At 45.1% G+C, this 14,934-nt stretch overlaps 1 protein-coding gene across 1 annotated transcript in view; it reads right to left on the reverse strand.

Moving 5' to 3' along the window:
* The window catches only part of ptprub (protein tyrosine phosphatase receptor type Ub), a gene marked incomplete at its 5' end in the record, with an annotated part of 300,165 nt that overhangs the window by 41,312 nt on the left and 243,919 nt on the right, over positions 1-14,934 (reverse strand). Inside the window, one exon of the mRNA XM_084308315.1 lies at positions 14,265-14,579. Within this exon, the coding sequence (XP_084164441.1) occupies positions 14,265-14,579 (315 nt within the window). The remainder of the gene's footprint in view (positions 1-14,264; positions 14,580-14,934) is intronic.

Raw genomic sequence — 14,934 nt, forward strand, 5'->3', positions numbered from 1 at the left:
GCATGTATTGTGTATTTGCACGGACCCCAGGAAGAACAGTCCTCACTACGGCGGAGGCCAATGGGGCTCCTTAAAAAACATAAACGCGCCGAGAGAAGTAGCTTCTCTAGTATCGTCTCCCTGAACACGTCCGTGAGAACGCCGGTGCCGCGAACCGTCCTCTCCTCATAATTCTAGACTATATAGGAGCAGGAAACCGGGAGGACCGACCGCAGTAAACGTCTGAACCCCGTCCCACACCCGCCCCGGGAGGAGGGCGGTCGGTCATTCATCCAGACAACCTCGCGGTACGCATACGCCTTCTCGGGCCTTGAAGGTCACGGAGATAATTACTAAATTTTGAGTAGTCACTTTATTTTCCAGGATCCTCGCTCATAAAAAACGCCTTATATCATAAATTTCGGCACAGCGCTATGGGCGGATAATAGCGGGTTTCTCTATATATCTCGGGTGGGGGGAGGGGGGGGGGGGGCAGTAACGGTTATGACTCTGCCACATATCTTTATTACCATCACTAATGTGATTACTGGTGATTCAAGTTAAATAATACACCCAACATCAGTGTTGTAGGACTCGAGTCCAGGACTGATTCTTAGGACTTGTGACTCGACTTGGACTTGAGCACTGATGACTCGGACTTGGAAGGTGTGGCCTCAGACTTGGACTTGTTAATTGATAAATACATATATATATATATTAAGGCTGTCGAAGTTCACGCAGTATTAACGCGTTATCGCCCGATTCTATTAACGCCACAATTTTTTTAACTCACGATTAACTTTTAAAAAGAAAAAAAGAAAAATAATATTATTATTATTATTATTATTTTTTACTAGACTTCACTCAGGTGTATTATTGATGCTCTCATTGATACTATGTTTGTTTCTGAAGTGTGTGTGTGTGTGTGTGTTAAGGCTGAGCCCGAACGTTCGAACGTTCGAACGTTCGAACGTTTGTTCGTTACGCTGACATTCGAACTATAATTAATGGGTTCGAACGTTCGGTGAAAAAAAAATAAAGGAGGCGCGCGGGGTTGAGGCGATGTGAAGAGGCACGTCCCCCGCGGCGCTCGGCTCAACCAGTATGGTCTGCCGGGCTGCAGCGGGATACTATTGTCTCAACCAGAGCTCTCAACCAATGCAATAGAACAATTTTGATTGACAGGCGATTCTGCCAATTACGTCACACCGCTTGCACCCGCCTCTGCTGTTACCACCAATCGGCAAGCGTTTATTAGTTTTTTACTTCCGGCAATGCCGCCATTGATCTGCTTGCGAGAAGCACAACAGACTTACCGTAGCTAATACGTTAGCTCCCCGCCGAGAACGTAGATGAGGATGACCAAACGAGGCATAATGATTTTACTGCAACGAATGTTATAATAAAACAAAGCCTTTCTATACATGTGTCTGATTGAAAACTTTATTAACAGACTGCAGAATGGGTAGAACTCAGGGCTCTATGAGCAACGGAAGGACGAGTAATGCTTGCTACTTGCTATGTTTGGGTAAATAATATGCTGATGTTATTGAACGTGTAACACTAAAGTGGTCTGCACACGGCGGGCGACAGACGTCGCCTGGCGATGTGATTGCCTGTCGCTCAATGACAATCGCTTAGCCCCCCACACCAGAGGCGACCGTTCTCAGGTATAATAAGCTATGTGTCGCTCTGTTTAGCTGGGGGTGTTTCCCCCCGGGAGATATAGGAGGGCGGACCGCCGGGACCGGAGTCCCGGACGTTACGTTAGGTTGTTGTGAAGCGGGTTAGCAGGTAGCTGTGTTGTGCAGTACGAGAGAGTATTAACCTGTAAAACCCATATTGAGCTGGAATTAAACCACCATATACGAATACAACCTCTCCTCATTCTTCCTGACATTACTGCATGCCTGATCGCTACGATACGTTCATTACCAACGATTGGACAAGTATTGTTATGCAGCTGCTGAGAGAGTGTTTTTTTCACGGAAGACGCAAACTGTTTTGTTCTCAACCATAATTTTCTTTGGACAATAAACCTTACACACTACATCAGCTGCAGCCTGGACATTAAACTCTGTCAACATCCACAACTTCTTTTGTTACCCGAGTATAAAAACACTAGTAGGTGCATCGTGGCGCATTGTTCATTTATTAGTTAATGACAAGCGGCCACTACAGCTTCTCAAACTAACGTTATTTATTTAAATTGTTCCCGTTAATAATAATGAACATAAGTAGCATGGTAATAATACGTAGGTTATTGATCAATGAATGTATTGAATGATACATTAATGGTGTACAAATGATACACCAGTAGAACTTCTGTACTACTTCTACTGTAGAAGTCATGTTATTTCCTCATTGTCCTGCCTGCCGTCGCCTCCAAAAATAGGATCGAGGCGATTTTGAGCGAGGCGACAGAAATAGCTGTGCGACCGTCGCTTCAGAATCTCCTGCCGTGTGGGTTCTCTCATTCATAACAATGAAGGCGATACAATTCTGTCTGTCGGCTCGCTAAAAAAATCGGTCGCCTGGCTAAAATCGCTCGCCGTGTGGGGACCCCTTAACTATATAACGTTAATGCCACAAAACGAATGCCTTTGTTTATCTAGCCCCTTACGTGACTGCGGTGTGCAAGGGCTATTGTTTATCATAAGTAGTAACTTTGATGCAGTAGCTTGTTTATTTTCTTCTGAGTGCTTTGTTTAATTACATGTTTACATGAACAGCCACCACTGTAAACAACATGTTTTTCACCAATAGACTATGTGTGTGTGTGTGTTTGTGTGTGTGTGTGTGTGAGATATAAAGAGAGGGGGGTGAGAGAGATGAGGAAGGGGCAAGAGAGAAAGAGAGCTGGGAGAGTGTGTGTGTGAGAGAGAGAGAGGGGGGTGAGATAGATGAGGAAGGGGCAAGAGAGAAAGAGAGCTGGGGGAGTGTGTGTGTGAGAGAGAGGGGGGTGAGAGAGATGAGGAAGGGGCAAGAGAGAAAGAGAGATGGGGGAGTGTGTGTGTGAGAGAGAGAGAGGGGGGGTGTGATTACTCAGCCCCTGTGTGGGTGAATGTAACAAGTTCCTAACATTTTCTTTCCCCTATTATTTCATGCACACTTTATTCATTGTTTTAAATTATTATTTTCTTTTAAGTTATTTTGTGCATCACTCTGTTTTGAATTTGATGCAAATTTGCAATGCATGAGGGTCATCCTTTTGTGTTAAATGGCTGCATAAAGCAAGCATTTGTTGACTCATGTTGATAAGAGTATTAAAACAAAAAAAATATCCGTTTAAGGTAGATACATTTTTTTTTTAAATGCGATTAATTTGCGATTAATCGTGAGTTAACTATGGACAATCATGTGATTAACCGCGATTAAATATTTTAATCGATTGACAGCACTAATATATATATATTTTTTTTTAATAGGCCCTAGGGCTGACCCCTATTAGTCAAATAGTCGACTAATCGATCAAAAGGAGCCGTAGTTGACTGCCGACCTCTTAGTCGAATGCAAAAAAATGCCAATCAAAGTCGACTATCCAAATCCTTAGTCGGGGACAGCCCTAATAGGCCCTAATCATTTGGCATAAGATATTGACGGCTAGTGCATTTGTTTGGCTATTGTGTCACAAAGTAAATAAACGTCCTTTGAAATGGTGACCGCTGTGTCATTTATGTTTAATGTAGATGTTTATTTCTTTTTGTATGTCAGCTCTCGACCTTGATGACTCAGACTCGGAATATCTTATCTTGTATCTTATAAGCCCAGCCCACACTACCTTCTGAGTCAGCTCAGTGTCATGGTGACGTGACAGTAGACATCGTTTTAAAACATGTGGTGAAATTATTGCATTACAATCATTCTATGACATTTCGTATCCGTACACTACACGCCTAGCTAGCTAGTACACAGTGTAATATATATGTTCACGCTGAATCCTGTATTACACATTTGAATTGAGGAGGCTGCTAAAACATGTATGTAGGGCCTTGACTCTCTAATAGCCACAATACTGAATGTAACACTATGGTTGTTACAGTATATCCCTCTGCTTATCACATTGCAGAGTAAAAAAAAGCATACATCCAAATAAAGCTGCACGCAGCCATTGCAGGGGTCCAAGCATTGGGCATATATGGGGCACTGAAGCGTAAGCAATATGGCGTTGTGTGTTATGGTATTGTGCACTGGACAATATGCACTCAGGCATTAAGCACTCTGTCATCGGGGTATTATGCTGCCACTATAGAGGAAAGGTCAAGATATGTTGTTGCCAGTTTGGCCTGATGGTGGCGCTAGAGTAAAGGTCATGGGATGACCAGAACCAATAGGGTTGTTCCTCTCTAGGGATCAGGAGTATTCACAGCTGATTCTGTAACTACGACTAACGGGTCAGGAGAGACACTCGTTTGAAAACTGAAAGCTTGGCCTGATGGTGGTACAAGGGGAAAGGTCATGGGGTTCACCATGCACATACGTTTCTTGTTCTTGGGGCTATGAATGTGCACAACAAATTGTATGGCAATCCGGCCATTACTTTTCAAGATATGTTGTTCTCAGTTTGGCAGGATGGCTGGTGAAAAGGTGATGGATGGATGCATTTTCACTAGCCAGTGTGGAATGTCCTACGTGAAGTACGTATTGTATTTGTGTGGTTTAACTTTTAACTTTTTACACTACATTTATCTGAACCCATCAGTTAATAGTTACTTTGAAGAAAACGATTTTGCATAGAAAACATGGCAAACATGTATGAAGATTATATACTTTCACATTTGAAGCCTGTCAACTTCAAGGGGATGTAATCATAACTGGACCACATACCACTTTAACATACGCTTTAGAGGTCAATTGATCGAGGGTTGAATTATCCCAAGCACTGGAAAACACAAACATCATGTAGAATGCATACTTTTACTTTAGATACTCTGTTAAGCCTGTAGGTCCCCCAATTGGGGGACCCTGCTTTTCTTTATCTTAAATCGATCAATAGAGACCGTATTAGATCCCCAATTATCATATCATGGATATCATTGGAAAGCCACACTCATTGGCTACAACCCTGTCCAACAATTTTCGAGATCACCAAATGATTGACGGAGCTAGAGCCCCCGGAGTTCGGGGGTGGTAATGTGTACTTTGGCGCACGCCTCACATATCGGCATGTAACTCGAGAACCGCTGAACGGATAGTATAAGAAATGCAAACCCGAGCCGCTAGAGGTCAGCAAAGTGGCGCGTTGCGAATCGTCCTCATGAGGGCCCGATGTTTTGTAAGATTTACAGAAAATAAGAATTTATCGGAAAAATGCTAATTATATCTCTTTTATCGTAAAACCGTAAGGAAATGACTAAATCCAGATTTAACCCTGCCATTGGAAAGAGGCTCGGTTTGCGCACAATTGTAACATAGTGTTATTCACCGGCACAGATGCAAAAAAATATCATCATTTATATTCTCCTTTTCTTCATTACAATTTACTCAAGCCTAGTAAGAGACACAATATTTCTGACACTGGGAATACATACCCCCAGGTCCCTAGATGTTCCTAGATACCAAGAACATGCAGATTAACCTTGTAGAAGTGGAGCAATCTTCCATTTACTTAGGCATGTACCTTTAGGCAAAATTTCTGAAAATAGGGTTACAGCTTAACAGGTTAAGTAAAAGTAGTTTGCTATTGAATGTACTTAAGTAGAATTGGAATGGCAGACTTTAACTTTTACCAGAGTACAAATTTATCTGGGTATTTCTACTTTTACTTAAAGGAACACGCCAACTTGCGGCTAGGTGGCGCAGTGGGCAAGACGCTCGCCACCAACGCAGGAGATGCTGGGTTCGAGCCCAGCTCTCGGCGTTGCTACCAGCTTGGCTGGTCGTTCATACTAATACAATTGGCAGTATTAGGGGGTGGGAAGCTGGTGGGTGGGGATCGGACGCTGTGGACAGCGACTCCTACAGGTCGGTTGGTGCGCCTGCGCAGTAGAATCAGGAGGCGACGAGGGCGGCGTGTCCCTCCCACGCAGACCCTCGCCGCTGAGAGATCGCGCTGTGCAGGTGAAAAAAAATAAAAGATGCGACGGTTGCCTCCTCGAGTACCGGAGGGGACACGTGATGCAAGGCTTCGTCCACATTACAGCCGGCTTGTGGGAGGCATGGCCTAACAACGTTCGAGACAGGGGAGGGTAGAATTGGACAATGCGAAATTGGGGACGGGAGAAAAATAGAAAAATGGGGAGAAAAAGTAGATACAAAAATATTAAGGAACACGCAAACTTTTTGGGAAATTAGCTTATTTGCCATCTACCCTGGAGTTAGACAAGCAGATGCATACCCTTTTCTTCTCTGTGCATGCATTAGGCTTAGGGAACAGCTGCACCGTTAGATAGCTTAGCATCATTCACTGGAAGTAGGTGTGCCAGTGTAGCCTAGTTCCCAACAGTCACAAAATACACTCCAAATACAACTCCAAAATGTTCCTGTAAACATGTTGTGACCTGTGTATTTACCAGGTGGAGAAATATAGATATTTTTATACATTTTCATTTTCTAAGCAGATATATACTCAGAAGAATCTTTTGCAGAACCACTTTTTTGAGGGGATGCGCCCAGGCAGTAGTGGTTTGGCAAAAAAAAATCGAATTATTATTATTTTCTTTACGTGGTAAATACCGGGAACCTTCCGATTACCAGACGACTGCTCTACCTCCTGAACCACTGTCGCCCCTATAACTAAACTAAACTTCAAGTCATTCTTTCGGCAGGGCTTTGCACCAAGGAATACAACACAGTGAAAACACTCTGGCGATCTAAACAAATAAGATGGGGAACAACTCAAAACCAGAGACCAATCCACCATCATGCAAAACAAACAGTTACAAATTCTGATTTGATTACCAAACTGTAAAACATGCAAAGTGTACCGTGGAAAAACCCATAGCCTCAATATCAACAATTATCACAACAGTGATAGTGGCGTAACAATAGGCCCCCATTAAAGCCATGGCAAATAAATGGTGCTTCTATCCATTTATGTAATAATTGTGACCATAATTAGATTAGAGTAGTACTAATGAATCATTAGACAATATGAAAATAACGCTTGGATCATGAATACAGTCACCGAGAGCGGTCAGGTGGCGTAGCGGAGATTGCGTTCGTCACCAACACCGGAGACGCTGGATTCGCCTGAATCCAGCTCACAGCTCCGGCGTTGTCACCAGCTTGGCTGGCCGTTCACACTAATACAATTGGCTGTATTAGAGGGTGGGAGAAGCTGGCGGGGTGGGTCCGGGTCGTTGTAAACAGCGACTCCTACAGTTCGGTCGGGGCGCCTGCTCAGCGCGGATAGGATCTAAGGGGGGTAGTGTGATCCTTCCACACGTTACACCAGGGATCGGCAATAGGCGGCCCGCGGGCCGACATTGGCCCGCCAGCAATAATTTCTGGCCCGTCAGATTATTTTGAGAATATGATATTTATGTGACGCGCGGGAAATATTCACTCGGGACGCCAGGGTGTCTTTTATTGTGAAGCTGTATCTACCGGTAGTCATCAAAAGCATGTTTGTCACTATAGCCAATTGAAATGCTAGAAATGGTCACGTGGACTGGGAGAACCAATGGAATAGTCCCACCGGGCCCGTGTATATTTCCCTAACGAACTTTCACTTCCGCGTTCGTGATGCGAGCGAGTTAAAAAAAACGGGGAAATATAACGCTTCTTTTAATAAACAGGAGCCATACTTAAAATCCGGGTTTATCGCAACAGGTCGGTGATTCTTGCGTGCCGAGCCGACGTCCTCTCTGCATAATATGTGGCGACAACAACAACAACAACAACAACAACAACAACAACAACAACAACAACAACAACAACGAGGCAATGATGACAACTGTGTTCAAGTTGGCAGATAAAGTTCAGATAAAGAATTCAACGCCAATCTGGAATTGGAGGGCGGCGAGTGGATATGACATGTTTTAGGATCCCCTCGAAAACGAGATGCTACATCTCAAGGGGTTATTCCGAATAAAGAATTTCAATATATATAATATATGTTTCAAACATTAGCAGGGATTTTGGAGGACTTAACAACAAACAAGGTATGGTGAGTCGTGTTTTCATGCATTCTGATCTGTCCATCACCCGCCGCGGTGATCTGCAATGAATGAATGAATGAAAACTTTATTTAACAGATTGCAGAATCGGTACAATACAGTACGGCGCAATACACACAATTGTTAACACTTTGATCGCCATGGGTTAAATTCATAATTTACCATCCCTCGCCATCTCTATTTGTCTATGGAGAAGTTCCCCTTCTTTGCAGGGCTATAACTTTTTAAATTCTATTGCTAAATTGCCATTATTATGGCCCATTCAATGTCCTATATGTATTATTCAGGGTGTAGCAACGTTACACTTTTTCATTCACATATTCATACTAAATTATGGTCTAAAGTATAAGTATGTTTTTATCGTTTTCTGCAGCTTTCTTCAGAACGTGATTTATAGCCCTAAATGCATTATATTGATGATCAAATACAGTTTGGTAGGAATCTGTGCGAGATAAGCAGTTTCAACTGGATGTGCTTCTAGGAGTTACTACATATCATCTGATGATGACCGGATGGGCGGGGGATCGTTTTTTAATTCCGTGGGCAGCGTTAGATGATTCATCCAGAGTGGGTCATATGTTCATCATAGCAGTTTATATGGAACACGTTAGAATATAACGCTGAATCTTACCGTGGCTTCCTCGCGCCGCTGGCAGATGAGCGTGGAACAGAATTTTTTCTATTATGGGATGGAAAAATGCCCGATCCATTTCCAGGTTGTATAATAGTATATACGTCCAAATCATGTTGTTTTTTCGAGTTATTTGCACCGATCGATGTTCACTGTGTCAAGACGGAGTCTCTCTAACGATAGCGAGTGCCCGGACAACATATGGATGAGCACTACCGGTTCAAAGGGTCATTTCCGGTTGGCGATCTGCCGATCGGCCACCAGATGGCGCTCTTGAACCGCTAGAGAGTTGAGTGGAGCTTTGCAGTGTGTCTCAGGGCTCCGGAGGGGAAATATGATTTCGATCACAGATTTTTGAAATATTGACATCAAAGACGAGTTACGGCGTCTTCGGCAGAATGAGCATGGCTAGGAATGACGTCTTAACTCGTCATCGGCGATCATAGTGTTAAGGGGATGCAGACCAGAGAAAAACGTTTGTCTTTTTTCAATATCAGTATATTAAATTAGCCATTGTTTTTGATCCTGGCCCGCCAAGCAACGGCTTGGGGAAAATCTGGCCCGTGGCCAAACCTAATTGCCGACCCCTGCGTTACACCCTCTCAGTGAGAGTCCGCGCTGCCAGGTGAAAAGAAGCGGTTGATTGGCTGGACGTGTGTCGGAGGAAGCACGTGATAGCCTCCACTCTCCCAGACCGACTGTGGGGGGTAAGTGCGCAGCGACCAGGAAGGGGATTGGGAATTGGCATAACGACTAACATTGGGATGGGAGAAAATCGGAGGAAAAAGGAGGGGGGAAAGATCAATAAAAAAAAATAAAATGAATACAGTCACCGCATCAATAATACATCTGCTCTCAGTGACACTGCATCTCTTTGCAGCAGGGTGATACTGTAGAATCCTGCAGAAAGAGCTCCTGTCGAGAGGCTGAAAAGTGCTGTGTTGCGCTGCGCTGCGTTGCATGTCGACCATCTTTATGTGCTGCTATCTTGGTCGGGCCTCACATGAAAAGAATATGCTGATTCTTAATGCCAACAAAGTATAAATAGATAAGATATATATGAGCGGGGGGACTCATCCTATAGCAGCCCTCCTATATCTTCACTTCTCAGATATTCATTAAATGGTTTCCATATATCCTCGTAAACCTCTATATTGTTCCTGAGGATATATGTTATTCTCTCCATAGACATGCATTGTGCCATGTTCTTAATCCAAGCACCGATTGTGGGTGCGTCTATTTTCTTCCAATTGAAAGCTATTGTTCTTTTTGCCTGCAGTATAGCAAAATCAATACATTTAAATTGTTTGGTTCTCAGGTTCAGATTTATTGGATATAAATGTAGCAATATCATTTTGGAGTCTAGTGGGATATTCACTGACAGGATATCTTTGATTTTATTCACCACCTCCCCCCAGAACTTCTTGATTTTGTCACATTCCCATGTATAAAGGTTCCCCGATCCTCGGTACATTTAAAGCAACTATCTGGTGTGTTGCTGTTGTATTTATTCAGTTTGACAGGGGTTATATAAGTCAGCATCAGCCATTTGTATTGAAGTAGTTTTAAGCTAGTGTTGGCTGTTTGTGTCTGAGCCTCCTCGCATGCTCTGTTCCAGTCCTCGTTTGAGATCTCCTCTCCCAAGTCCAGCCTCCATGACTCCAATCTAGATATTGACATCTCGTCTGAACCAGATACAAGCCAGTTATAGAACATTGATAACAGGCCTTTGCTATTGCAGTTCTTGATGATAATTTTTTCTAAAGATGAAAGTGTAGGAATTGCCAGTGATTGGTTTTGCAGAGAGGAAATGAAACTTCTCAGTTGCAAGTATTTAAAAAAATGCTTCCTTGGGATGCTGTATTTTATTGATAGTTCCTCAAAAGACATCAAGACTGCAATGGGGAGCGACGACGCCTCTCTAGCGGACAAACTCAACTCCTTCTACGCTCGGTTCGGTGTAGACAGCGTCGCCACTAGCCCTCTGGCTAGTGACGTCACTGGCGCACCGGCTGTTGTGGAGGGGGGGGGGCAACCGCGGGGGGGCGGGGGCGCTCTCTCGTTGTCGGAACACAGTGTGAGAAGAGCATTTATGCAGGTGAACACCAGGAAGGCTGCAGGCCCAGATGGTATAACAGGACGCATACTTAAGTCCTGTGCAAACCAGCTTGCCCCGGTGTTCACCGCCATATTTAATCAATCCCTGGCGGAGTCAGTAGTCCCTGCCTGCTTCAAGATGTCTACCATCATCCCTGTACCGAAGAAACCCTCCCCAACATGTCCAAATGATTACAGACCGGTGGCACTCACCTCTGTGGTCATGAAATGTTTCGAGAGGCTGGTCAAGGACCACATTTGTGCCTCTCTCCCCAGTGATATGGACCCTATGCAATTTGCATACAGGACAAACAGGTCCACTGATGACGCGGTCTCCCAGGTACTGCACAGCACTCTCTCCCACCTTGACCGTCAGAAGGGGGGCTATGTGAGACTGTTGTTCATTGACTACAGCTCAGCGTTCAACACCATAGTCCCCACCAGACTGGTGGACAAGCTGATCGAGCTAGGCCTGAGCTCCGCCCTGAGCGCCTGGGTACTGGACTTTCTGAGTGAAAGACCCCAGGCGGTCAGGGTGGGGGGTCAGACCTCCAACACCATCACCCTGAGCATCGGGTCCCCCCAGGGCTGTGTTCTAAGCCCCCTGCTGTACTCACTCTACACACACGACTGTGTGGCCAAGTTCAGCTCCAACTCCATTGTGAAGTTCGCCGACGACACGGTGGTGGTGGGGCTGATCTCGGACAACGACGAGAAGGCCTACCGGGAGGAGGTTGAGGTACTGGAACGTTGGTGCCAGGACAACAGCCTGCTCCTGAACATTGGTAAAACCAAGGAGCTGATCGTGGATTATAGGAGAGGACAGCGGGAGACACACACACCACTGAGGATTAACGGGGCTACCGTGGACAGGGTGAGCAGCTTCAAGTACCTGGGGGTCCACATCTCAGAGGACCTGACATGGTCAACACACATAGGCACAGTAGTAAAGAAAGCGAAGCAGCGCCTCTACCACCTGAGACAGTTAAGGAAGTTCAGAGTATCGGGGAAGATACTTCAGTCCTTCTACTCAGGAGCTGTAGAGAGCATCTTGACCGGAAACATCACTGCCTGGTATGGGAACAGCACGGCACAGGACAAGAAGGCCCTACAGAGTGTGGTGCGCTCAGCCGAGCGTACCACGGGTATTGCGCTACCTCCCCTGCAGGCTCTATACGACAAGAGGTGCAAGTCCAGAGCCTGCAGGATAATGAAAGACCCCCACCACCCCAATAACAGCCTGTTCCAGCTGCTGAGGTCAGGCAGACGCCTGCGAATTCTAGAGACTAAGACGGAGAGGCTTAGGCTAAGCTTCTTCCCCCAGGCCATCAGAGCCTTGAACGGTGAACATTGAGAGACACAGAAACTGAACTATCCACACACAAGTACATACACGACACGCACGCTGAGCACGCTCACACACTAGCAGCCACTTTAACACTCATGCCGCACACACGCACACTTATGGCCAGAGGAAAGGCCACTTAAAATAGTATAACATCAGGAACAGTGTATTGCACTACTAAAGCTAACTAGCATGTCCTATATGCTCTGTAAATACTAATGTACAGATACCGAGATGGCACACCATGTACCTGTTTATTGCACTGTTTTATTGGATTCTATTAATATGTTGTACCACTGTATTTTATTGGATTCTATTATATGTTGTACCACTGTATTGCACATCGTCGCGGGCAAGACCAGCCGCATTTCATTGTATACCTGTATGCCGTGACAATTAAAACTCTTGAATCTTGAATCTTGAGACCCCATCTTTGTAAAGGTCAGATATTTTACTTATTCCTTCTTTTGTCCATAGTTTGAATCCGGCATCCAGTTTGCCTGGTTTAAATGAGACGTTTCCCCAGATTGGGATGAGTTGCGACATGGAGTTGTTTATTTTCATAAATTTCTTTACCTCATACCATACATTAATCATGTTAAGCACTATGGGGTGTGTAGTATGTATTTTGGCTCAGCTGAATACATGTATAAATGTAGTGGTAGTTGCATTGGGTATGCTTCCACTCCCATCCATGATGGTGGTTCTTCCTTAGAAAAATAAAACATTACAGTTCTCAATTGTGCAGCCAGGTAATACCAATGAAGGTTAGGACAGGTCAACCCCCCTGCATCAAATGGAAGGTACAACAGAGATAGGCGGACTCTAGGACATTTCTTACGCCATATACATTTTGAGATGAGAGACGCAATCTTTCCAAACATTCCTACCGGTGGTGCCAGAGGGATATTTTGAAATAAGTATAGGAACTTTGGTAGTATGGACATCTTTAGTATGTTTATCCTCCCTATCACAGAGATGGCCAAGAACATCCATCTCTCTATGGATTTGAATACAGAGTCTATCATAGGTTCATAGTTTATTGATGCTATATTTTCTATTTGGCGTATTATTTTGATGCCCAGATAGGTGAAACTGTTCGAGAGCTTGAAAGGGAATTCTTGTTGGTCAGCGGTTTTTCTCTCATTGTCATTAAGCAGCATAAGTGATGATTTTGAGGCGTTCAGTTTATATCCGGAGATACTACCGAACTGATCAATTATATCAAGCAGAGCGGGTATCGATGTATCTAGGTTTTTTAGGAACAAAATTACATCGTCCGCAAAAAGGGGTATTCTGTGATCGTTATTACCGATTTCAATCCCATGTAGCTGTCTGTTAGCCCTGATTGCTATTGCTAACGGTTCGATAGCTAAAATGAACAACAGCTGTGATAAAGGCGAGCCTTGAGGGCAACCCCTGGTGATATTAAAGGGTTTAGATGTCACTTCGTTTGTTAGTACCTCAGCTACAGAGTTTAGGTGTAGTAATTTGATCCAGTTACAAAAGTAATTTCCAAATCCAAATCGATCAATAACATCAAAAAGATAAGCCCATTCCACCCTATCGAAGGCCTTCTCCGCATCGAGCTATCATTGTATTACTACCTGCATAGTAGTATAGACATGCTGATATGTCTATACTACTAAATGGTAAATGGCTGCTTTTTTATATAGCGCTTTTATCCAAAGCGCTTTACAATTAGTTACTCACATTTTACCGTTCACTCACACATTCACGGCGGAGGCGACCATGGAAGGTGCCAACCAGCTCATCAGGAGCAATTAGGGGTTAAGTGTCTTGCTCAAGGACACATCGACACGCTGCCCGGGAGGAGCGGGAATCGAACCGGGAACCTCCGGATTGCCAGACGACTGCTCTACCTCCCGAGCCACTGTCGCCCTGCATTTACCATTTGCCATTTATACTACTATGCACTCAGAGTCTAACACTATTTGACGAGCAATACCACTAGCTGCCAGAGTTGTACCCCTCCCGCTGACATGTTGTTCACAATCCGCGTTGGATAAAAGCGACTAAACGACTAAAGGTCAAAGGTAAAACGTAGAGGAACGGACACCTGTAATCTCACCCAGGCAGAGTTGGACTGGTTGAGTTGGTTGAGCATCACCACCGAGGTGCAGCCGTAGTCGAACACCAGCCTCCAGAAGTCGGCCGTGGTGCCCGGCAGCGGGTGCGGCGTCACTGTGAAGGCGGCGGGCCGGTGGAAGCTGTCGGTGAGCGCGGCGTTGATGTAGTTGTTGCTCTCGCCCTCCGTGGTGACCAGGAAGGCCAGCGCGCGGTCCGGGGGCAGCACGTCCATGCTGCGGTTCTTCTCGCGGTTCCTCGGCAACAGGGCGATGCTGCACTCCTCCACGTCCAGGTGCGGGGTCACGGAGTTCAGCGTCTGGAGGGAGGGGGGGGGGGGTTAGAGAGAGAGAGGGTTAGAGAGAGAGACACAGAGAGAGAACGGGGGGGGTTAGAGAGAGAGAGGGTTAGAGAGAGAGAGGGTTAGAGAGAGAGACACAGAGAGAGAACGGGGGGTTAGAGAGAGAGAGGGTTAGAGAGAGAGAGGGTTAGAGAGAGAGAGGGTTAGAGAGAGAAACACAGAGAGAGAACGGGGGGGGTTAGAGAGAGAGAGGGTTAGAGAGAGAGACACAGAGAGAGAACGGGGGGGGGGTTAGAGAGAAAGAGGGTTAGAGAGAGAGACACAGAGAGAGAACGGGGGGGTTAGAGAGAGAGAGGGTTAGAAAGAGAGACAC

Source organism: Notolepis coatsorum (assembly GCF_963971535.1).
Source record: "Notolepis coatsorum genome assembly, chromosome: 2".
Classification (NCBI taxonomy): domain Eukaryota; kingdom Metazoa; phylum Chordata; class Actinopteri; order Aulopiformes; family Paralepididae; genus Notolepis; species Notolepis coatsorum.